Source organism: Glycine soja, chromosome 4 (assembly GCF_004193775.1).
Source record: "Glycine soja cultivar W05 chromosome 4, ASM419377v2, whole genome shotgun sequence".
NCBI classification, from domain to species: Eukaryota; Viridiplantae; Streptophyta; class Magnoliopsida; order Fabales; family Fabaceae; genus Glycine; species Glycine soja.
In genome coordinates, this window is record NC_041005.1 from 46,669,492 (window position 1) to 46,692,964 (window position 23,473).

General features: G+C 28.4%; 2 protein-coding genes across 2 annotated transcripts; both read right to left on the reverse strand.

The window, feature by feature from the left end:
* Nucleotides 1–4,300: 4,300 nt before the first annotated feature.
* Nucleotides 4,301–7,223, reverse strand: LOC114409965 (bidirectional sugar transporter SWEET14-like). The gene is made up of 6 exons (XM_028373661.1): nucleotides 7,068–7,223; nucleotides 6,363–6,399; nucleotides 6,040–6,253; nucleotides 5,763–5,924; nucleotides 5,306–5,425; nucleotides 4,301–4,895 (listed from the first exon to the last, which is right to left on the reverse strand). The coding sequence occupies exons 1-6, from the start codon at nucleotides 7,111–7,113 to the stop codon at nucleotides 4,626–4,628; spliced, it is 849 nt and encodes a 282-aa protein (XP_028229462.1). The 5' UTR covers nucleotides 7,114–7,223; the 3' UTR covers nucleotides 4,301–4,625.
* An 8,601-nt stretch (nucleotides 7,224–15,824) lies between these two features.
* Nucleotides 15,825–18,046, reverse strand: LOC114409966 (bidirectional sugar transporter SWEET12-like). Its single transcript, XM_028373662.1, has 6 exons — nucleotides 17,818–18,046; nucleotides 17,659–17,695; nucleotides 17,344–17,554; nucleotides 17,057–17,218; nucleotides 16,646–16,765; nucleotides 15,825–16,525 (listed from the first exon to the last, which is right to left on the reverse strand). The coding sequence occupies exons 1-6, from the start codon at nucleotides 17,858–17,860 to the stop codon at nucleotides 16,148–16,150; spliced, it is 951 nt and encodes a 316-aa protein (XP_028229463.1). The 5' UTR covers nucleotides 17,861–18,046; the 3' UTR covers nucleotides 15,825–16,147.
* Nucleotides 18,047–23,473: the final 5,427 nt, after the last annotated feature.

A 23,473-nucleotide genomic window follows, 5' to 3' on the forward strand; every position in this document is an offset into this window, starting at 1 on the left:
TTCATTTAGTGTTGTTTACGTGGATCGAGCGTACGTGGATTCTCAACCATGCATTCAATTCATTTATCCAAGTGGGTAATTTAATTATGCACCAATCACTTATCCCATTCACCATCTGAATATCCTAAATCACAAACAAGTTGAAATTACCAAGCTGAATATGGTTAGGTTAATTCGTTACCCTTTAAAGAAACAGCGACTGCATAGAAAATAATATTAACCAAGATGGAAAAAAAAATCTATTAATTTTTTTAAATTTGGTAACTTTTACGGATCTAGATCCTCTCCGGCCAAATTGTCTCCAGCTTCTCTCCTGCACCATTCTAAATCATTGGACATATTAATGGCTAAGATTACAAATATAAAAAAGTTCAAGCAAAATGTTAGCTTCCTACTCTTTCTCACTTGGGCGCATAGCTTTTGGTGTTCTTCTCGGAATACAATTTTTTTATTTAATATTTTGTGTTCGTGCTATTATTTATTCTATCTAATAATTAATTAGCAGATTTCATAATATTTTAGATATAAATAATATTTTAAAGATTACAAAATAATTGAAACTGAGACTAATTATTAATATATATATATATATATAGAATATATGTTTTGACTGAAGAAAAAAAATATGAGAGTGAAAACACAATAAAGAAAAACTAATTAAAAGGGACGGTCAATAATATATGTATGCAAAAATTAGACTTATTAGTTATACTACTTCATTCATATATTTTTCTAGTGTGTATATTTTCAGTATAAAATAATGAAAAATAATAACTTTCAATCAATATATGGTATGTTGCATAGGTGTGAAATCCGGTCATTGACCTGGTCGAGTTCCTAGGATTAGTGGATAAGTGGTTCAACCGATGCATCAATATTTGGTTTGATTTGACTTGATATATATTAAAAATTTAAAATTATATATAAGTATATAACTGACATTATTTAAATAAAAAAATTCATTAATATTCTAAAATCTAAAATAACATTTGATAATAATAAAACATCAATGTCATAGAGTGGTTTGCCCTAATTATATAATATGACGATGGCTAATTTGAGATAGCTAGGATAGTTCCCATGAATTATGCCAATGATGTGCTATTATCAGATAGGCATGATATTGATCAGGGTTAGATACTAGCTAGTTCAAGATCATGACATGGAAAAATATTAGATGAGAATTTTGCGGTTTACATACATTTGTGTTCAAATCCAAGATTGATGAATAGATAATAACAAGTTATTGGGTTAGGATTGAGGAATAAATCCAAATCATCTCGTTTGGTTCATAAACCACGTACACAAAACAAAGACCCAAATTAGTTACTCAGGTTGTGGTTTCCCAATTAAAGCGGTAAGGTGGGCATTATATAGTCAAAGCAATATACCTAATGGACTTATCGTAATACAAATCCCGTCGATTTACCCCCCTACATGTGCGATAATGGATTTTGTGCAATCCTTTTACTTACAGGATAATGAGTCGCATCAAATTTATAATACTAAAATTAATTGTTAGAGTTAAACATGATATTTTCTGTAACAAAAGTATGATATTTGTTCTAAAACTTTAATTAATATATCATATTATTCATATATATATATATATATATATATATATATATATAATCGGACAATATCTATAACATTTACAAAAAATAAATCACAAACAACTTTGAAAAAATCATAGATGATATCTCATTAAAAAAATCATATTATTAAAAATATCAGACAATTTTGCAAGTCACAAAGGTTGTCTTTTACACTAATTCAAGAATTGATAGTAGAATAAAAAAACTAAGGTTCCCTCTTAAATAATTAAGGTTTCAATAAATTTATGAGTCTCTCTAAACATCTAACTTTGTATAAATATATCATCACTTTTCATCCTTAAATTTTAATCTCTATATATAAAGAGAGGAGGATTTAAGTTATTCTAAGAGTAATTTTAAAAGACTTATTTTTCATCTCTATATTTTTTTAAAAAAATTTAATGATTGTAATGAGTAGTTATTCTTAATTATTAAATTTTAAGAAAATGATTAGTAAAAAAGATGAATAAGTCTTTTAAAATAACTTGATCCTTCTTCATATGTGCGTGTACATGTCGAGCTAAATTTTCAACTCAATTTCGATTTATTTGATTCATAAACCAATGCAAGAATTATGCAGGAGAATTAGTATATTCATACATTAATTATTTGAATTTAATATAGGAAAAATCGCATAATTAAATTACTTTGTTCATGATTAGCATCAAATTTATAATGCTAAAATTAATTAGAGTTAAACATGATATTTTCTGTAACAAAAGTATGATATTTATTCTAAAACTTTAATGAATATATATTATCGGACAATATCTATAACATTTTTAAAAAATCACAAACAACTTTGAAAAAATTATGATATCTCATAAGAAAACCATATTATTAAAAATATCACAGCCAATTTTGTAAGTATCTTAATTGTCTCACAAAGGTTTCTTTTACACTAATTCAAAGATTGACATTAAAATAAATAAATAAATAAATAAATCAAGGTTCCCTCACTTAAAGAATTAAGGTTTGAATAAATTTTTGGGTGAACTTCTCTAATTAACCTTCTAACCTTGTAAAAATATATTATCACTTTTCACCCTTAAGTTTTAATCTCTCTCTATATATAGAGAGAGAGGAGGAGGATTTAACTCACTTTAAAAGCAATTTTAAAAGACTTACTTTCCATCTCTACTATTTATTTTTTTGAAATTTAATGATTGTAAAAAGTAGATATTTTTCATTATTAGATTTCAAGAAAATAAATAATGTAAAAGAAGGATAGATCTTTTAAAATTACTTTTAAAATAATTTGATTTCTTCTCATATGTGTGTATGTGTCGAGTTAAATTTTCAATTCAAGTTTGATTTATTTGATTCATTAACTAATACAAGAATCAATTATTGAATTGATCTGAGTCTCAACCTAAATTTAAACTATTCAGTTAATTGAAATTATGCAAGGATGCATAGAAGGAATCCTCATTAAGGTTTGTAGTACATATGGCCTTGGCCTTGAAATGCAGTACCCTCTTTTCTTCCTAAGTTATATCTAAAAATTTTGAAAATATAAATGGAAAAGGAGTTTGAAAAATGAATTAAATATTTTCAAAAGTATATAGTAACAAGGGGCAATCATAGTTTTGGCGTTCTAAACCTTAGGCTTAGTAATTTCAGATAGGCTTAATAATTTCAGATAATTATTTGATATTGATACTACTAAAAAATATACATATTACATCGTTCAATTAACATTAATTTATATGAAAAATGATGTTGATAAATATACGGTGACACTTTTATAAATAATTGGATGTGATTAACATTAATTTTAAGAGAAATGTTAACATCACACTCTTTATTAGTGATTAAAATTTGTAAAAAATCATATTTTTTTAATTATATTCCACTTTGTACTTAATGATTTTCTTTTTTGATTTTATAATTCTTAATAAATTTTAAACAACAATAAAGTGTATTAAATAGTATGTGTGAGAGAAAAAATATGACATTAGCACTTCTTAATAATAGAATAGTTGTTAATTCTGATAAGCTCTATATAAATATAGCACATCTACACTTTTATTGTATTTTTCCAAATCAATCCATTCAATGAGTTACTTTTATAAAATAATCCTCATTCTTTAAAATCTATGATCTCTAATCACATCAATTCTCTTATCATTTAATTTTCTTATACTTTTTTTAAAACTTTTCCTTTTGGTGAATAAATTGTTTTTTATTAATAAATATTAATTGTTAATATTATTTATTTTTATTAACTAAAAAATTTAAATTCATGATTTTTTTTACCAATAAATTAATCTTATATGTCTTTTCATTGATAAATTGTAATGACAGCCGATTCACATCAATAGACCTAGTGTCGGGTCTTTAATTTCTGCCAATGATTGTTAGCTTCCGTCATGAAGATATACATATTTTACTTTTTAGGGTGGTCTTTATATCTGTCCCCTATATTACATCATAAAAGAAGAGAGAAGACCCTCCACTATCTACTTCACTTTGATGCATAATTTAATCATGTTTTACCAAACAATATAAAATTTAATATAAGGATAACGATGATTGTAGCATATGAAAACAAATAAAAGTGTGCTCTTTAGTCTAATAAGTTGCATATAATTAGTAAAATAATTAATTTCCATTTCCATCACTTGAACATTTTTTTTATCAGCCCATCACATGAACATATATTATTACGCGTTCAAAGGAAAGAGAGAATTGACGAGTTTGACTGAGGAATACAATGAAAGAAGAGAAGATACATTCGTTGTTACACGTTTTACTACAGTGAGAGCGATGGAAGAGGCCAAAGAGAGATGCTCATGCTAACATATGACCAGCTAACATATGACAACTACAAATTAAGGCAAATGCATTAATCAAAAGAAGAACCCTAATTAAACTCCAAAGTACTCGTACTGTTCTTGGGTTGAGAAGAGGCCCCACTTGGCCAAGTAGAGTGATTGTACTTTTATGTTAAAATATTTTTTGACCTCATTTTTTTTTTTTTTTGCTTTTTTCTTTCTTTCTCTTTGGACTTGTTCATTGGTTAATTAATCACACATTGCTAGCCGAATTCATGATGTTCTTCAAGTTTCCCTCTTCTGTTTCTTTTCCATTTGGATCCTCAATAGTTATCTCAGTCACAGTACCATTTTTTGTTGCATGATTCGGCTCAGAGGGTTCCATTCTGCTCAGCTTCCCAACGTTAATAATATGACTATTTAGTTCTTCCAATTTCATTGGCTCATCTTTCTTGGCGTTTCTATAAATCAAATACAACACCATCTGAATTATGCCGAATAGAAACCCAAGCGTATTTGGTAGCTGCATCACAAATGCAAATATCAATTTTTTTTCTTTAAAATTGAAATATGAAATTGAAAATTTAAAAAATTCATGGACCAAATTAAATAATAATAGAACGGGGGGCCATGTTTCCATTAGATTTTTTTTTCATGTGAACTCAACATTAGTGGGATACGCACACCTTTAATAAATAGTTATAATTAAATTGGCATTATTACTTCATTAAGCTGTGCATAACGAAAAGTTATGGGATCAACAAATAAAAAGAAATGATAAAAGTGATAAAGGAAAAGCCTTAGTTGGAATAAGACAAAAGTTTAGTGGTCAGTATAAATGGTATAATGTGAATATATGCCTAAGTTCTAACCGCACGTAGCATTATTGAATTGAGCTATCTCGTAAAAATAAAAGTATTGAAATTAACTTACAGCGATGTAGTAGTCCTTGAGGAGAAGGCCATAGAAGAACCACATAACAGCATTTATGGTCAAAGAGAAGGACAAACTGAAGGGCATAAATTCCACGCTCTTCGTCTTTATGACACGTTTCTGCATGTATCAATCATAAGAGTTTAATTTATCTTTGAGCGCATAAGAAGAAAAAAATGCAAAAATGTTGACGATGAAATTTCTCTACACCTTCATACACAAAATTTTCATCGAAAAAGAAAAGAAGTAATAAATTATCTCCTACTAATACTATTAAGAGGATTTGTTTGAATATTTTTAATAAAGAACATTTTTTCAAGAAAAAAAGTAAAAAATCTTTAATATTTTTTCAGAAGCAAAAAGTAGTAGCTTCTGAAAAAGAAACACTGAAAATAAAAGTATACGTAATCATTTTCTTTTATGATATGATTTAAATAATCTGCTCCTAAATTCTTACCATAATGCAAAGAGGAGCAGCAAAAACGCTTATGTTGAAAACAAGACAAATCCATCCTATCACAGTAAGACGTTTGGAACCCGTTGTAAGGTATAGGGTTGAAAGAAGCATCGCTCCGAACCCAAAAACATTCAACATGAGAAGAAGCTTGATGGTCCAAAGCTGTGGCATTTAATAAAAGGAAAACTAATTAATTTTTCTCTCTTGAAAAAAAAATGTAGAAATTAAGGAAAAGAAAGAATGTCAAGAATATATTAGGAGTTATTAAAAGGAATACCCTGGTTTTACTTGGGGCGTAAACAAGGAAGATGGCTAGGTAAATTGTCTCTATCACACATCCAAAGGAGTTAATAGTAATGAGAAGGAGGCTAGCATCCTTTTTGACAAATGCATAATAGATCCAGAGCATTGAACTGAACAGTGCAACAACATAAGGTAGTGATTGAAACCCTTCGGATGATTTCTTCTTGTAGATTTGGTAAAAAGTTGGTCTGCATTTTATCAAATATAATTAATATATAGATTGAAAAAATAATTATATGACGCTCTCATTCATGAATTACGTACAATGAGTATGCTAAAGTAGAAAATATCACTTACAATGGAGCAAGGAACACCATAAAGGAGATCACGTTGCCTATAATAACACAGCAAAAATACAAGAAACATCCATCAGTACTGGTGAACAAATTGTAATAAATTATTATTATTATTTCTACCATGTTGCAAATTTTTTGGAGGCAATTTTTCTACTATGACTGACGAAGTTCAGTTTTGCATTGCAGCAAAATTTAATGCACGACCCTTTGGTTGCACCACTATCATCAATTTTTACCTTTTTATGTGCAATAAATAAGAAAGATAATTTAGGAAGAATAGTATGAGATTAATAAAATTTAATGTCGATATCTTGCTTATTAATTCTTAATAAGTATGAAATATGTTTTTTTTTACTTATAATAGAAATCCCATGGAGTATAATTTATCAGTTTTCGAAAACTAGAAAAATATCATGCAATCTGCATACCACATGTGGTTCTAGTTATCATCATGTCCTCTGAAACTACCCATATAATAAATTAATAAAAATATAGAAACAATATAGAACATAAAATTTCTCAATAGTAAAAAACTAACGTCAATTTTATGTATTCGCGATGTTAGGCATACAAATACAAGGAGTTTGCTCAAACCAGGATGCTTAAAGTAGAGGACAAAGAAGGATAATGCGATGCTAAAAACTATGCAAAATATGATAGTACTACGTGATACTGTGATAGCGGGATATAGCGAGCTAGTATCTACCTAGAAGACCGAAAACGAAAGCCCAAGTTTCGTGGTGAATGGCCATCTCTCTTGAATCTAATTGGAGTCTCTCTAAATTTCAGTTCCCTCACTCTAGGTGGTCACCACCAAGTGAAAACCCTCACTTCAGGCTATCTCTCTCTCTTTCAATTGCACGAGTCGTTATGGCAAGAGTGCGAGCCTATTTATACTGCGCAAAAAAGAGAAGGCAAGTCAAGTTGATGAGGAAAGTGATATGTCAACACTCCATTTTAAATATTTTATCAACACTTCAATTTTTTTCATATCTTTCTTTTCTTATTATATTATGTTATTTGTCATATATATATATATATATATATATATATATATATATATATATATATATATATATCATTTTTTTTTCTCTCTCTCTAAGTGTCAACTAGAGTGAAAGTGTCTGTATATCAATGTTTACTTAATTGCTACATAAAAATGTTTTACACCCATCCCAATTATGAAAAGAAAAGAAAAAAAAGTGATTTGATGAAGAGAAAAAAAGAAAAAGGAGGTGATGAAAGAAACTATATATTTTTTAACTATATATTTTGTTTTAGTTTAGTCCTTAAGTTTATTTTTTATTTTGGTAACTTAAAGTTAAATGTCTCCGTTAGATCAAATTAATCTTCTCCTTTTATTTATCACACTTAGTTAACTTGGTAACATATAAGCAATAATTCGTGAGAGATGTGATGTCAAATAAATGTTTGCTTTCTCAAAAATAAAAATTAATTATAATAATTCAGATTTGGAATTGATCACAAGTTGTGAGTTGGGATCCACCCCAAGCAATTAGGTCCAACTGACAAGAAAGAATTGCAAAATTACCTGGCAGTAACTACAAAAAGACCTCACAATAGCTAGACCCTAAAATGCTAAAGAAACTATGACAGCTTCACACTTGGTCCTTGTATATCATCTTCGGTACGAATATAGTTGTTGCCATAACTCCAACACGCACCCCCAAAAAGAAAAAGAAGCTAACGATCCATTTTAACACACCTAAGAAATTAACAATGCAATTAACTTCAGAGATTGAATAACAAAGCTGCATAATCTGTCTTCGAATCTTGTTAAAATGGCCAATCAAGATTCCATTCTGGTAATTCTAAAAAAATAACTTGCCCATACGTGCTTGCTGCATGTTTCTCCGATCACGTGTCTCACCTTTGTCCTAAGTGCTTAATTTATTAATCATGTTTCTCCTCTGCAAAACCACTTCAAACCCGCCTTTGGTTATACTCTTACCACCATCAATCAAAATGAGTAGTTTGCTTAAAGCAATAAAGCCAATTTAGCTTGGTTGGCACACATACTGAGTGTTTGTGGCAAAAAAATCCTGGATTTGATTTCCTAAAATAAACTATTAGATAGAAATGAGGAATTTTAAGTATGATTAATTAAGTTTCGGATCGATAATTAATCTCAAAGGATAAAAAATCTTTGGGAATATCTCAAGATTCAACCGGAAAGACAAAGATGCTAATTGCTATGATCCTAATTGCTATGGTTAAAAAAAATCAATTTAGCCGAAAGTGCTTTTTGCTGCCCCTCTAATACGTGTTAGCTCCACCGCACAATACTGTGACCAATACCTTGGTGAATTATTAGTGCCTTCCATCATGATCGATGCATGTTAGCTATGAAAAACAAGCCATTGGTTCTGTAACCAACTTGACACTCCCATTCATGCAAATAACAATTTCAACTAATTATATCATATAGAGAGTAAAAAGTAAAAAAATTATTGTTTAAGCTCCTTTGAATTTATTTTTATTAATTATTTTTTCATTACTTGATAGGGACACACTAATTCCTTAAGAGTGTGTTTGGATGAGAAAATTTTAAATTCTGAGAAATTTTAAATTTTAAGAATTTTAAATACTTCAATTGAAATTCTTTTATTTTTAAAATTGTGTTTGGATAAAAAAAATTAAAATTGTGAGAGTGAAAGGAAATGAATACAAAGAGAAGAGAAGATATGGTTGTTGTGCTTCTAAAGAGAAGAATATTGATCCAGCATGAGAAATTGTAGGAGAATCGAAACACGATGGCGTACACCACCACACCACCACCACAACATTCAATCAACGACGCAAGACATGATCTAGGCCCTCCGTGCCGGCGAGTACCTCCGCCACGTGATGGATAGCAACGTCTACTCTCCTGACTGGTGAGTGCAGTTTTACGTGTTCTTTTACGCCCACACTCGATCGATGCTCCACGAGCTCAGTGTTTCTTGAAAAAAAGGATCATTGATGTGAGGAAAGAGTTGCAAGTTCAAGAACGGGACTTTGGAAACTTTCCGATGGGAGAGAGGATGGAGGTTACAAAGGAAATACACAAACCTTTTAAAAGATTCTTTTATCAAGAAGAGAATTTCAATTTCACACCTTTTCAAAAGGAAATTAAAATTTCAAATTTTTAGTTGTTTAAAATTTTGTTTTAAAATTCCAAAAATTCAAATTATTTATAAAAAGACATCCAAACAATGAAATTTAGATTACAAAAATTTAAAATTCTCTAATAAATTATTTTTCTCAATTAAAATTCTCTATCTAAAGACACTCAAAATCTTATCAGAAACAAGGAAACCTCCCATTAAGAGGAAAAAAAATGACGGATAAACTCTGCTTACTGTATTCATTCACAGTAGTATATATAGTGCTCTCAAAATAAATAATGGATGCCCGTAAAAGTAGGAAACAAAATAACAAAAAAGCACTACAAAGAAATGACAACTAACTTTTAATATACATGTTAAAATTATATTTATGATGATTTTTAATTAGTTGATAGAGTAAATTTTTTATACTAACATGCATAAAAATTAAAGTCCTATTTTTATTTGCGAGTTTGGGTGTGAAAATAATGATATTTAAGTATTATTTTTTTTAACAAATTATTTTATTTTTTATAGTCTTTATTATAGATATAAGTGTATTATTTTTTCCTTTAGATATAATATTCAAGTATCATTGAAAAACTAATAAAGTGATATTTATTAGGAGTATTAATTAAAAAAGTAATTAATATTACATTGAAAAATTAAAATAACACTTTTTTTAGACTTATTTTTCTTCTTACATGATATTTATTTTGTGACACAAAGAGTATGATTTTTTATAAAAACAAAATATGGTCGACATGTTGAGAATAAATATGTATATACAAGATCCAACCCATCATATTATCAATTTTTGTAAAAAAAAATATTCTTTATTTTATTATCATATTTATTGTTTTATTAAATTGTTAATTTGACAAATCTTTGATTAAAATTAGAGACTTGTTATCTTGATAGAAATTATGATAATGAGAAGCAAGTCCTTCATAATTTTAATCTACATGGTTATTAATCATAGGATTATTGTGAATAGGACATTAACTGGATAGATCAATATATATATATATATATATATATATATATATATATATATATATGAACTAACTCAATTGAGAATTCTTAATAGTTAATATTACCATGATATGTCAATAAGAAATTCTCAAGAAGAAATATAATAGTTTTTTTTACCTGATATTATTATAATAATTAATAAGTTATTTGTTATATTTTAATTTTGGACACCTAATGTCTTAGGACATTATTTGAATGAATATTGGATATAATTAAATACTTGTAGAATTAATATTTAATCGAAAAGGAATCCATCAACTCTAACTAATAAGTTTGAGCTCTATGATAGAATTAAGCCATTGACCAGGGAAATTGAATGAATGAAGAAAAAAATTTCTTAAGTCATTCATTGGTTAAATATAATGTGTTAACTTATTAGAGTTTGACAGTAATATTATACTCTAAAGTTAATCTTGAGATGCAAACGATGGAATAAAACTTCTTAATATAAAATGATATGAGATAATTTTATTTTTAAATATAAAGATAGAGATATATGAAATTATCTCTCATTTTTTAAAAAAAAATCAAATTCATATCTCTTTAACATTATAAACACAAACATATCTAACTGAGAACAAAGTATACCATACATAAACTAGAAAAAGTTCAGGCCTAATTTTTAAACCTGAAAAGCAAAAAAAAAAAAGGTAAAAAGAAAGTTTATTCTTTAGAATTTCACTCATAAAAAAGTTAATATCAAATATTGGTTTTGATGTGAATATACCTAAAGTCTTCACATTATTCACTATTGAAGAAAAATTTTGTTACTTGGAGAACAAGCATTCGAATACACAAATTTATTTTTTCTTATTTATTATTATTATATATTTTTTAATCTAAAATAGATACTAATTTTTTGGTACAAATATTGGAAACACTTCTGATTAGCTCACACAACATAGATACCAATTTTTATTATAAATTCACAATGTTCTTCGTAGAATGTGAAATTAATGATTAACTCTTGTAATCTTTGATCTTTATAAAAATGTTTAATTTTGTTTTTATGTAAATATATTTTTTATTATTCTAGGTTCTTGAATTATTTAAAAAAAACACATAAACATAAATATTTGTATGAAATTTGATGTCTGTATATTTTTAGAATAACTTTATTTTTTACAAATGGCCACCCAATTACCCCTATCCTGGCTTCGGTCCCTGCTTGTACCATTACTGATAATTTTTGGAGGGTCCACACGGTGAATCCTTATGATGTGTGGCGATGTGGGTTTAAGCCTAACAAGTCATTATAGTTTATGTTGCAAGGAGGAGTGAAGCTTGCCATAGAATTACTTATTAATTAATGACCTTAATTACCTCCTTGTTGCTCCAAAGGGCTGGGTGTGGCTCCTCTACCTCACTAAATACACCCTTCACCATATAAACGTTTCACCAACTCTGGTGTTATTTAATTTATTTTGACAATAATTCAAGTTCACTTTGAACTCTGGTTGGCAGCCTTTCATCGACAGTATTTCCTGGCAAATGATTTGCGCGGCGCTTTATCTATGTTAATATAAATAAGGTTAAATTAATTTGTTGAGAGTTTCTAAGTTGTGCACAATAATTTTAGGGATTTTGATATAGTTAGTTTTTTAATAAAGTTTGGTGAATAGTTTCTAAAAAAAAATTCATTTGTATTTTTAGTTTCTTCCATTGACTTAGATGGTTAAACATAATAGTTAATTAATTATTACTTTTGCATATTTTATATTATTATTTTACAATCATATAACATTTTTTCATAATTTATTTCAAGTAGCTTATAATTTATTAATTAATTATAACTCAACAGTTTATCACTGCACATCTTTTTTTTTTTTTACACCTTTATCGCTATGTTTTAATTATTCAAAATATCAAGGATCTCGTATCAAAGACTAGTAACTAAACCTCTTTGTTATCCTTAACATATAATTTTATTTTGCAAGGGTTTTACTATTTTGTTTTATCCAACTACCAAACAAGATATTTTAATTCAAACTGATTTCAATTCTTAAGGCTATTTGAGAAGTCTAATTTCCATCTCTTGTTTCTTCAAGATAATATTTTTACTGTCACTTTTGTTTTAGCACAATAAATAAAATATAGATAATTACGTCATCAATTATTAAATTTAAAAAAGAATGAAAAGATACATAGTGTGGTTATTTTTAATATGAAAAGTTAGTTAATAATTATAAGTAAAATGATCAGTGTTTGAGTCATAACTAATTAGTAAATTATAAATTATTTTTATAAAAATTGAGGAAAAAATCTTATATAATTGAAAAATACTAATACAAATTATGTGAAAATAATACTAGTCTAACGAGTATTTTAGGGACTAAAAATATAAATCATGACAAAAATGAGTGATCATTTTGATAAATCATCTTGTCTAATAGTTTTATAATAAATAATTAAATAAAATATTAGCTTGCCATGTTGATGTCAATGTACATATCATGCCAATGTACATACCATGAGGGGGAAATAAGTATTGAGTGGTGTACATATATCTTCCTAACATTTTTTTGTAATACTTTGTAGAAAAAAAAGTAAATATATTCTTGAAAACTTAAATAATATTTAATACCGATATGTATAATTAATAAGTAAGAAGATTTTGTTGAAAGATTTAGAATTATTAAGTATCTTTACCTCAAAAGCCAGCCTTAATAACATGCCAAATGTACTTCCACCATTGAATTATTTTGATGTTATTGTACTGCAAATGAATGATTAACTTAGCAGTAAAAAGAATTTAGAATTGAGTGAGTAGTTAACTTTGTTTATAACCAAAACTCTAAAACCATTACATTAATTAGAAATCTAATTAAGAAGTTATTTTTCAATTGGCTTGATCTATAATAGGCCTCTCATTTAGCGGACCTTTTCCTATACGGATTGATTTTGTTCCTTGATTTTGGGTATCTTTTTCACAAAAGGTTGTTGAATATAGGTCTGGTCTCAACATTGATGGAGCCCAAGTTAAACCGAATAAAACAAATATATGAAAGCTAAATTTGTCCATATGCATTATATAATGCATGGCAAGATTCATGAAAGTCTACATTATATGTATAGACAGTCAATCCACTTTCCCCATTCATAATTTTTTTTTTCATGATTAAATCAAGAGGAGTTTAAGTTGAACTACATTCTTGAAATCGACGAATTTCTTAATCGCATTATATAGGTAGCTAGCTAGCCATATATAAGGACTAGGAAGGGGAAGGAGGGTGATTTCGATATCACACTATGTATTTATACTACAATACTCAAACAATAATGTTTTTCTATTTTTTTTCTTTATAGAGAAAAATATTTCTTTACCTTTAATTGAGTATTTTTTTTCCCCAACCTACATTGCACTTAATTCAGTATTTGGTTAAACTACTCACTATGATTCCCAGAATACTTAGATGATTTATGCAAATAAAAAAAGACTTTGTTCTTCAACTAATGGGTTTCTTACCTACTCTATAAAGTGCTTAGTGTTAATCACATTTAAGTATAAAAATAATTACACACATGCCCGCACATGCACACATGGTTGTTAATTATCATTGTTGTAGTTGTTATTGAATTTGGACTTAGAGTCTAATTCAATCACACAAAATTAGCTTGTAAGGTAAGGATATCCAAGCTTTATAAGGACTACATTGTTCATGTCTTTAATTGATGTGGGTCTAAACATATCCTAAGAAGTTGTAATTAAGGTGAGTCAAGGATGATTGCAACTAGAGTACCTTGTAACACACTCCTCACACCCCAAACTATGGGCTTGAAGTGTGACCATGCAAGTGGCCCAACAATGTATCTATATATAGACTACATTGTCCATTGTTCAATTTTTATATAGACTATATTGGTTATTTATCTTTAGTCAATGTGAGACTAATTAAACACATTCTCTCACATCCAAACACAATAAAAGTGCTTCAAAGATGATATAGTTAAGACAAGTTTGGGGTGATCTCAATTAAGGTAATTTTTCAACAATCATAATTTTAATTATTTAACTATTATAATAATTATTTTATATTTTTAATAATTATAAAAATAGAAGTGTAAGATGGCTAACTTCCTTATGTATGTTGTTTTCTCAAAGATTCTATTCTTAATGTAAAAGACTTTATTAGGAGAAACAAAATGCATTTTGATCATCTTTATACTTTGAAAGAAATTAATTTTTCTAACTATCAATTGAGAGATATCATTGCTTGGAAAAAATAATCTTTACTACCCAATTGCACTATGCACTAATACACACAATTTTTACTTTGGAGTGGATTTTGGTAGCAACTAGTTATTACATCCTAAGATTCATATTCCTACATCCACTTTTGCAAATTAAGAAAAACTTAACCCAAACACAAATCATTAAAGTGTGTTTTTCTTATTAAAATCAGGTTAGAATCAAACGATATCATATTTAACTATGATATCACTTTTTGACTCTCGTGGAATTGGTGGATACTAGTTAAATCCAATATATTCGCACCTTCACTTTGGTAAAACAAGAAAAAAAATTGAAATTGAACTCAAACTAGAATCCAATAAAAGTGTGTTTTTCTTGTTAATATCATGTTAGAATCAAATGGGATCATATTTACCTATGATATCACTTAAAGCCACTTAAATTTTTGTAATATGAGTTAGAGTATCCTTTATACTAAAAAAATCTTTCTCTTCTAATTAAAAAACAAAAGGGGGTTAAACACATGAAAATTCTAAGAACCCCCCTCCCCCCACAACTCAGATGACGTTATAGATATAATTCATATGATCTTCCAATATCTTAGTTATGGTCCTTGCCATTATCTTGTTACTATTATGGATGAAGCGATTAGAAATCTGCAATCCTTAATCAGAGATCTTTATCAAGAAAAATACGCTTACCCACCTTTAATTTATATGCGTGTATTAGCTTGCCAAATATATAACTTTTATTATTGTTTATTTCTGAGTGAAGAGTTAACCTTTCATGGGATCATAAAATTAACTAACTGCTTAACAAAGCACTCCCACGATTTAATTTTGTGGGGGAAAACAAAGGCAAAGCAAAAGAACAGAGCAAAACATACAATATTAACTATGCTCTACTTGATTTGACCTTTGCGGCGAATTGGCGTTTGAGTGGTCTGTGTCCCTTGCAAGTTTTGCTAAAATTTTGTCCCTAGTTGCGACATGGTTATCTTAAATTAAGACACGAAGGCTTTTCAATAGTATAAAATTTTGTGTACCAAAAAAAAAACAGCACAAAAAGAATTACTCATAAAAAAGAAGAAAATACATTATCACTGTCTTCATGCAAACTCGATCAGCGCTTGAGTATGAAAGGTGCTTCATGCTTGGAATAATTAAACTTTTACAACTAAAATTCATGTTATAATAATAGTAATATATCACCATATAGGATTCTCTTTCCATGAAATTCCCTATATTTAGGGGCACAATTAATTAGTGTGGGTAAACAAAACAGAAATTAGATAAACAGTGAACCAAAATAAGTTAAAATAACTGTAGAGATAGAAATAACTAGGCAACGATATCTACACCGTCTCTGCCCCTTTTCGCACGTTTTACTAATTTTACACGTAAAATAGAGAGAGATAGAGATTGAGACAACAACACTGATCTTCCAATTCCATCAAACTTCGCAACTGATCACCCTTTCCCCTGTTTTGTTGTTGTCATCGTCGTTGATGTTGTTTGTATTCTTGTTGTTGAGTTTCGTTTGTTCATGAACAACTTGGTCAAACTTCTTATTCTCCTCAGGTTGTTGTTGATCTTGCTTATTATTCTCTTCCTTCTTCTCCCCAGTCTCTATAATTCCACCCTGAGGCTTCACTTCTTGTTCTTGTTTTTCACCATTCACTGTTGGAGCAATAACGCTTTCATTGTTGTTGTCAACAATATCCCCTTTGTGTTCTGGTAGCTTCTGATCCTTTACGGGCTTGTTGTTTCTGTACATTGCATAGAGACCGATCTGAATGACTCCAAATGTTAGCCCCACAACGTTCGGGAGCTGTCCAGAAAAAACAAAAAAACAAGACAGTGTCATATATATGTGTTTGCATTATCCATAAAGACAAATTAGTAGGTACCCGAAACACACAATGGTTCGTGCATGAACATGAAAACTTACCGTAACATAGATATCCTTCAGGGAAATACCGTATAACAGCCACATAATTGCGCTTATCAGAAGGAGAAGTGAAAGAGGGAAAGGAAGGAACTCTACGCTTTTGGTCCGAATAACCACCCTCTGAAATTTTTTAACAAAATTAACCATGCACCCACGATTAGTCTAGAATATAATTACACACAATATATTAAAATATATCAACCAATTTTGTATGCATGTCAAGATATGTTATTAACCAATAAAAAATATTCTTAATTTAACTTTTAAAATAATTATTATGAAAATCGATAAAAAAAAAAAAATTGTGTCTGTTAGACTGTTAATTTATTCTTAATTAATTTAATAGCACGGGACATGAAAAATTAAAAATAAGTAAGAAAGTTGTAGGTTGTGATCAAGTAAGATACTCACAATAATGCTTAAAGGTGCTGCAAAAACACTAGTAGCAAATACTACGCAAATCCATCCTAGAAGCTTGACACGGCCCTCTCCTTCTGCTAGTAGGTGGGTTAAGAGAACAATCGTGCAAAATCCCCCAAAATTTAACAAAACAATCATCCTCAATGTCGACATCTGCAAGTTGAAAAACACAGTTTCAAATAATGTTACAAATCTTCCATAACTAATGAGGTACATAGGGTGAGTAAAGTTTGAATTATATAATTTTAGTCCAAGATGTATTAATTATATGTATGTACCCTAGCTTTCTTGGGGCAGTAAGTGATAAATACGGCAAGGTAAATGGTCTCAATCACGCAACCGAATGCATTGATGGTGATAAGAAGCATTTCTCCGGTCTTCACATAGGCATAAAAGATCCAAAGCATTGCACTGAAGAGTGCAGCCACATATGGAATTGATTGGAACCCTTCGGTTGATTTCTTCTTACAAACTCTATAAAATGTCGGTCTGTAACATATGTATTAATATTTTTATTAGTAAAGATCAATGTCTGAAGATTAATTATATAGTTTATGAACCGAAAAGTTGATTGAATGAACATTTAGACTTACAGTGGTGCCAGAAAGCACACGAAGGAGGCGATGTTACCTGCAACATTTACAAGAAAATAAGGAACGAATTTAAAAGAATGTCACATCTTCTGTAACCTTAATTCATATGAAGTAGTGGGAAAGAAGAGAATGCAAATGATCAAGTTTCTGTGTAGATACCTAGAACCCCAAAGGCGAAACTTAGATGACTGTGGGACGACATGGTTTTGGAATTTCTCTCTCTCTCTCTCTCTCTCTCTCTGATTTTTCGTCCCTTGTCTGAAGGGAGAGAAGGAAGGTGAGAAAAGAAAAAAACTATGTAGCTCTAGCTTAATTTCTGTGTCACACAACTACCACGAGTATAGAGGATGATAGAACCCCCTATATATAAGGTTGTGGCTAGCTCATGCATGATGGAGTGGGGATGGACAAGTAACAAGTTTGCATGGAGATTATGAAACTATGAATAATTGTTTTCCAATACATAGCTTTGAAAGCCACACAAAAGCCAAAACCAAATTTGATACTGTGGAAAAAAATAATCATATCTTATATTATATTATTTAAGGTTATCTTTTTATATTTTGAAAATCAAAGTATTTTAAATAAAATATATTTAATTATTCTTTAATAATTATGTAAGTTTTTAAAAACTAGGAAACTTCTAGAAAAATTATTCAATCTTTTTACGAAGTAAAATTAATAACTTCCTAAAATAATTATTTTAAAAAAAAAAATAGGCCTTTAATGTATACTACTTCATGCGCGAGATTAAAAGCGTTATTAAATCAAGAAATAATAACGATGAATCTATATAAGTAAATGAAAAATAACAATGATCTATACGATGCCAACTCAATATATTATTATTATTGTAAGTGTAGGTGCAATGTCGTTCTACAATTAATACTTGGGCCAACCGTTTACTCAAAATCGCTTACGTACCTAATATGTCTCTTTTGAAGTTTTTCTTTTCTTTTCTTTTCACAGCCTTAAACACCACCCTCCCCCCTTCCTAGCGAGACACATCACCATTATTTCGATTCTTCAACACTCAAAAAACATTCTTTTTAGACATTTTTTCAAGGAATCCAAATTTTATTTTCATTGTTCTTGTTCAAATAATGTTAATAAACAGAGAATTATGCTTCTCTTAATAGATAACAAAAAATTTGTTTAATGATATTTTATAACAACGGGATAAAAATGAAAATATAAGAAAGGTAATAAAAAATTTGATATCTACTATTTTTTTTATTGGTAATAATCTCCCTTTTAATTTATATATTTGTGTTACTTCGATGTAGACCAGGCCGCCAAACTGCCCTAGCCGAATCACCTGCACTATTAATCAAAAGGTGACTCATTAGGTCAACAAAATTTCATGATTTAGAGATGAAAACAGGACACCTGTAAAAAATGAGATTAGATTTATTCACTATTGCTTTACATGTTTGTGATTCATTTTTTAAAAATTTGTTTGCTGAATGGTTTATGATTCATATATATCATACATATCTTGATCAAACTGTTTTTGTTATTGCGCTCTATCTCATAGCTTTTGACTGTGCACGCGTGAACAGTGGAATGCAAAGTCCTTCTGATGATTAAACCAAGTGGCACCCTCTCATCCGATGATAGTTATATGTATCTACTAGTTTGATAATATATTATGGAGGAAACTCACTTGCTTTGAAGCTGCTTTGTTCGACAGTACACAAAGGATTGTGTCCGGATGAATAAAAAATTTCAAAGAAGAAAAAAGTGATATTTTTTTAAAGGAAGGAAATAGAAAGATATTTAAAAGGTATGATAGTGCATGCTGTTAGTTACATGATAAAAAGAATCGACTTTAATTTTTATATATTGTTAGTTTAAGAATTTACAGTAACAACTAATTAGAGATTATAAGGATATATGATTTTTAAGATAATTGTATAAGAAAAAAAAAGTATATTACACATGACAGTTTTAGTAATTAGATGTTAATGTAAAACTTTTTGTGTATAGTTAATTGATTGATTATTTGAAGTTATATATAAAATTGACTTAATGGTTAAATGGATTAAATGGAAAGATCATGAATTTAAATTTATCTCACTAACAAAATTTAACAAATTAACAACTAATATATTTATTGATAAAAAAATGACAAATTATTTATTCTAAGAAATAAAAAATAATTATTTGTTTAACATATTTGTTTAAATAATTATGATGATATATAGAAACAGTACATATTATTTTTATGTTGCAGCATGTACCTCATGATACACGATAACAGAAGAACCCCCTGAAAATCCAATTTATAAATTGCACTTGGTGACGGGTAACTTTAGTAGGTATAATTGGACTCCAAAGTGGTGGGTACAAAAACAAGTCTTAAAATGAGGTATAACAAGGTGGATAACATTTTAAGATTTAATAAATATATCGATCGGTGTTGTTATTGGTAGTTAAGGGGACTTTTTATGTTAAATTTCACATGATTCTATTCTTAAGAAATGAATAAATTACTCGATCTAACATACTTTTTCATTTTACACTTCCTATATAATATATCTTTTATTTTTAAAAGCTATATAATTTTTTATTATTTTTGTAATGTACTACTAAAGCCTTTATTTTTACATAGATTTTAACAAAAATGTTTTTACTATAGATTTTGATTCATTACACAAAACTCTTTCTGTTTTAAAAATATATTACGATTAATCTCTGTTTAATAGAAAAACTTTGAAATTAGTAATGTAATATTCAATAATTTCAACATCTTCAAGATAACAAAAACTATTTCAAGATTTATTTAGATTTGCATTCAACCATTAAAAATAATCTTAATTATATGTTTTGAAGATACAAAGTTATTAATTATTTTTGCATGTTATTCCAACTATATTTTTCTTATTTGAATATTTAATAATTTTAAATGTCCCTATAGTATAAAAATTAAGTTGCAACGCATTTATAAAATAAAGGGGAATTTTTAATGTTTAAAAAATAGAAAAGGTTTTTGTATAATGAGCCAAAATCTATAATAAGGATATTTTTATTAAATTCACGTAAAAATAAATGTTTTAAATTTAAGCGTCGCATTTTCGTAAATAAGAAAGATTTTGTGTAGTTTTCTTAAAAATAGAAAAATTAATGTGTTGTAACAAGCAAAAAATAGAAACAAAGTTAAAATAATTCACTGAAAAAAATTTAGTTAGTTTATCTTTTAATAAATATTTATAAACTTTATAAAATTCTATTTATTTAATTCTTCTGAAAAAAAAATACTATATTATTAGTCGATCAATTACTAGTGCTTAATTAGCATATCATGTAAAAATTTAACACGCAAAGATTCTTTCCCAACAATTAATCCATATCTTAGCGCATCCCCCATGATTAGCATTAATTGCGTTTCACCGCAGGTTTCAATAATTTATTCAGATTAAAATTATAAGACTGGGATATTTTGGGCTAAGAGGCCAACCCTATCCTGCTGGCGTTCGTGCACGTACGGGTTATTATTATTATTTTTTCAGATAAACGTACCTATGGGTTATTATTATTTTTTTAGAATGTCTAAATTCTGTTTAAAAATCTTAAACATCATCACATTTTTATTAAAATCGTTTAGAAAATAAAGTACTTACAAAACATTAATAACTGTGTTATATTTTTAATAATGAATTTCATAAAAAAAATATTTAAAAAACTATTGAGAGATTAATATTTAAAAAAATTAAACATTAACTCTGAGGGAAAAAATAAAGTTGATAGCATCTATGATAAAAAGGTATTCTCAAAACATTGCCAATTTGGTAGTGATTTTAGAATGTTTGAACGAAACTTGTACTGATAACAAAAGTAGATTAAATGGAATATAACCCAACTCTAGAAACAAAGGGAGAAACATTATTAATAATGATTTGGAAGGTTAATATTTTATCTTTTTCCATAATTTATGATAAAACATTATATCATTATTTGATTCATGTAACCGGTATTACTCATTGATCGAGAAATCACTTGTGGGTTGTTGTTTAATTCATTTGTATTACTTAATGTATTTAGATAAAAACAAATTATCAAATCGTTGTCACTCTTAAAATATAATACTTCTAATAAAACTAATGTAATATTTTTCATGCGTGGTAACTGTAATACTAATATATATGTTATGGTGTCGCGTTCAAACTTCAGAGACTCGAAACAATTATTGATTAACAGTCTCTATGGCTCAGCTGGATTCAACACAGCGTCCCGAACTAACTCCACTTTAGAAAGTTGTCAGAGTTCAAAGGTTTTACCTTACACTTTTTGTAGAGAAAGTGTGTTTAAAATGATGTTAACAGCCACAAACAAGGAAGTCTCCGTCTAATAATGATCAATATATGGTGAACTTATGTTAAATGTGTTCCATGGGGCTTGTTTTAAAGAACAAATATTAGACGTCAAAATATATTTTTGGTTTATTATGGACATTTGTGGGATTGTTTCATCGTCATGTGCATGCATGTGTTTTATAATTCGTACGGAAATTTATATTCCTTACGCCAACTACCTACGTACGTGTTCATTCAAACCAGCAATTACCAAATTAATTTTGAACAATACTAATTTAGTAAAATTGATTTTAGCTAAAAACAAAGTAAAGTAAAATATTTTTGTCTAAAAACTCGTTTAAAATAATTTGTTTTTACATTTCCAAATTCTTTCTTTTAATCCTCATTGATCCGATACAAACATAAAGGCAAATTATTTTTCAGATTTTCCTGTTTTACCCATGCAAATTCTATTAATAAAAACAATATAATATGATAAGTAAAATGTACTTCTACCCACCAATCATGCACTACGGATGATTTGGGCCAAAAAAAAAAAACAGCTAAAGAAAACGAGTTTCGTATCGTGTTGGGTCCTTATTATTTTTCTGAGTGGTAAATTACCTGACGATATTATTTATAATTAAAATTCATACGTGTACATACTCATGTGGTTAGAACTGCTAAGATGGTTCCATCATATTTTTGCATCACTAACCATATATGATTGAATGATTTTTTTTATGTCTACACATAACTGAATATATAATAATTGTTGTGAATGATTTTGGCTTTTCTAATTATGTGGCTAATAAGTCTGAGAACGTTGTCTTGCATGGTTTCTTTTTCTGTTGCTGAATATATCGTAGGAGTGTGTACGTGGAGGGACACCTGGAACAAGCTGGAGATTACTGAAATAGTGTCACCATTCGATGACTTGATTGAATTGAACATTGACCAATGCCGTCGTGCTAGCTAATGCTCGAACTCTCGTCATCTCTCCAACATGCACCATGTTTTGGAATTACAAAGAATGCGACACTTTTCTGAATATGAATGAATGGAAAAATTGGCTATTTTTTTTTTTGGATTCTTGTCCACGTTTGGAGACAGATCAGGGGCTAATGGCAATAGATACCATATATGGTGAGATTTTTTTTTCTCTTTCTCAATCGGGTGTTAGTTCGTGCACGTTCATTGATTAGAGGTTTGCGCTATGATTAATTGGGAGGAAATAAAAGAGAAATAGGTTATCATTTTTTATTGTCTAATTCGAAAGATAAGAAAGAAAAACCACGTCATTGTTTTTTCTCTTTCCGTGAATAGAAAATGAAAATGAGAGAAAATTTAATTTAAAACGATAAATTTGTCTATTTATTTACCATTGTATTAAAAAGATCAATATAGAAATTCTTTAATGCAAACATATTTCCTCACATTTTTTAACCAAGTTAAAAATTAATGTTTATCAATTTTCCTCTCTTTCTTCAAATAATAAAAGAAGAAACGAAACTATACTT

What these genes read in the sequence shown, in the direction of transcription:
- LOC114409965 (XM_028373661.1), bottom strand. Translation starts at nt 7,113, where the DNA reads ATGGCCATTCACCACGAAACTTGGGCTTTCGTTTTCGGTCTTCTAG. An exon ending in ACGCCCCAAGTAAAACCAGG is followed by an intron (nt 5,925 to 6,039) that starts GTATTCCTTTTA and finishes TAAATGCCACAG; the next exon opens with CTTTGGACCATCAAGCTTCT. An exon ending in CTGCTCCTCTTTGCATTATG is followed by an intron (nt 5,426 to 5,762) that starts GTAAGAATTTAG and finishes TGATACATGCAG; the next exon opens with AAACGTGTCATAAAGACGAA.
- LOC114409966 (XM_028373662.1), bottom strand. Translation starts at nt 17,860, where the DNA reads ATGTCGTCCCACAGTCATCTAAGTTTCGCCTTTGGGGTTCTAG. An exon ending in TTTCGCCTTTGGGGTTCTAG is followed by an intron (nt 17,696 to 17,817) that starts GTATCTACACAG and finishes TAAATGTTGCAG; the next exon opens with GTAACATCGCCTCCTTCGTG. An exon ending in ACTGCCCCAAGAAAGCTAGG is followed by an intron (nt 17,219 to 17,343) that starts GTACATACATAT and finishes TTCAACTTGCAG; the next exon opens with ATGTCGACATTGAGGATGAT.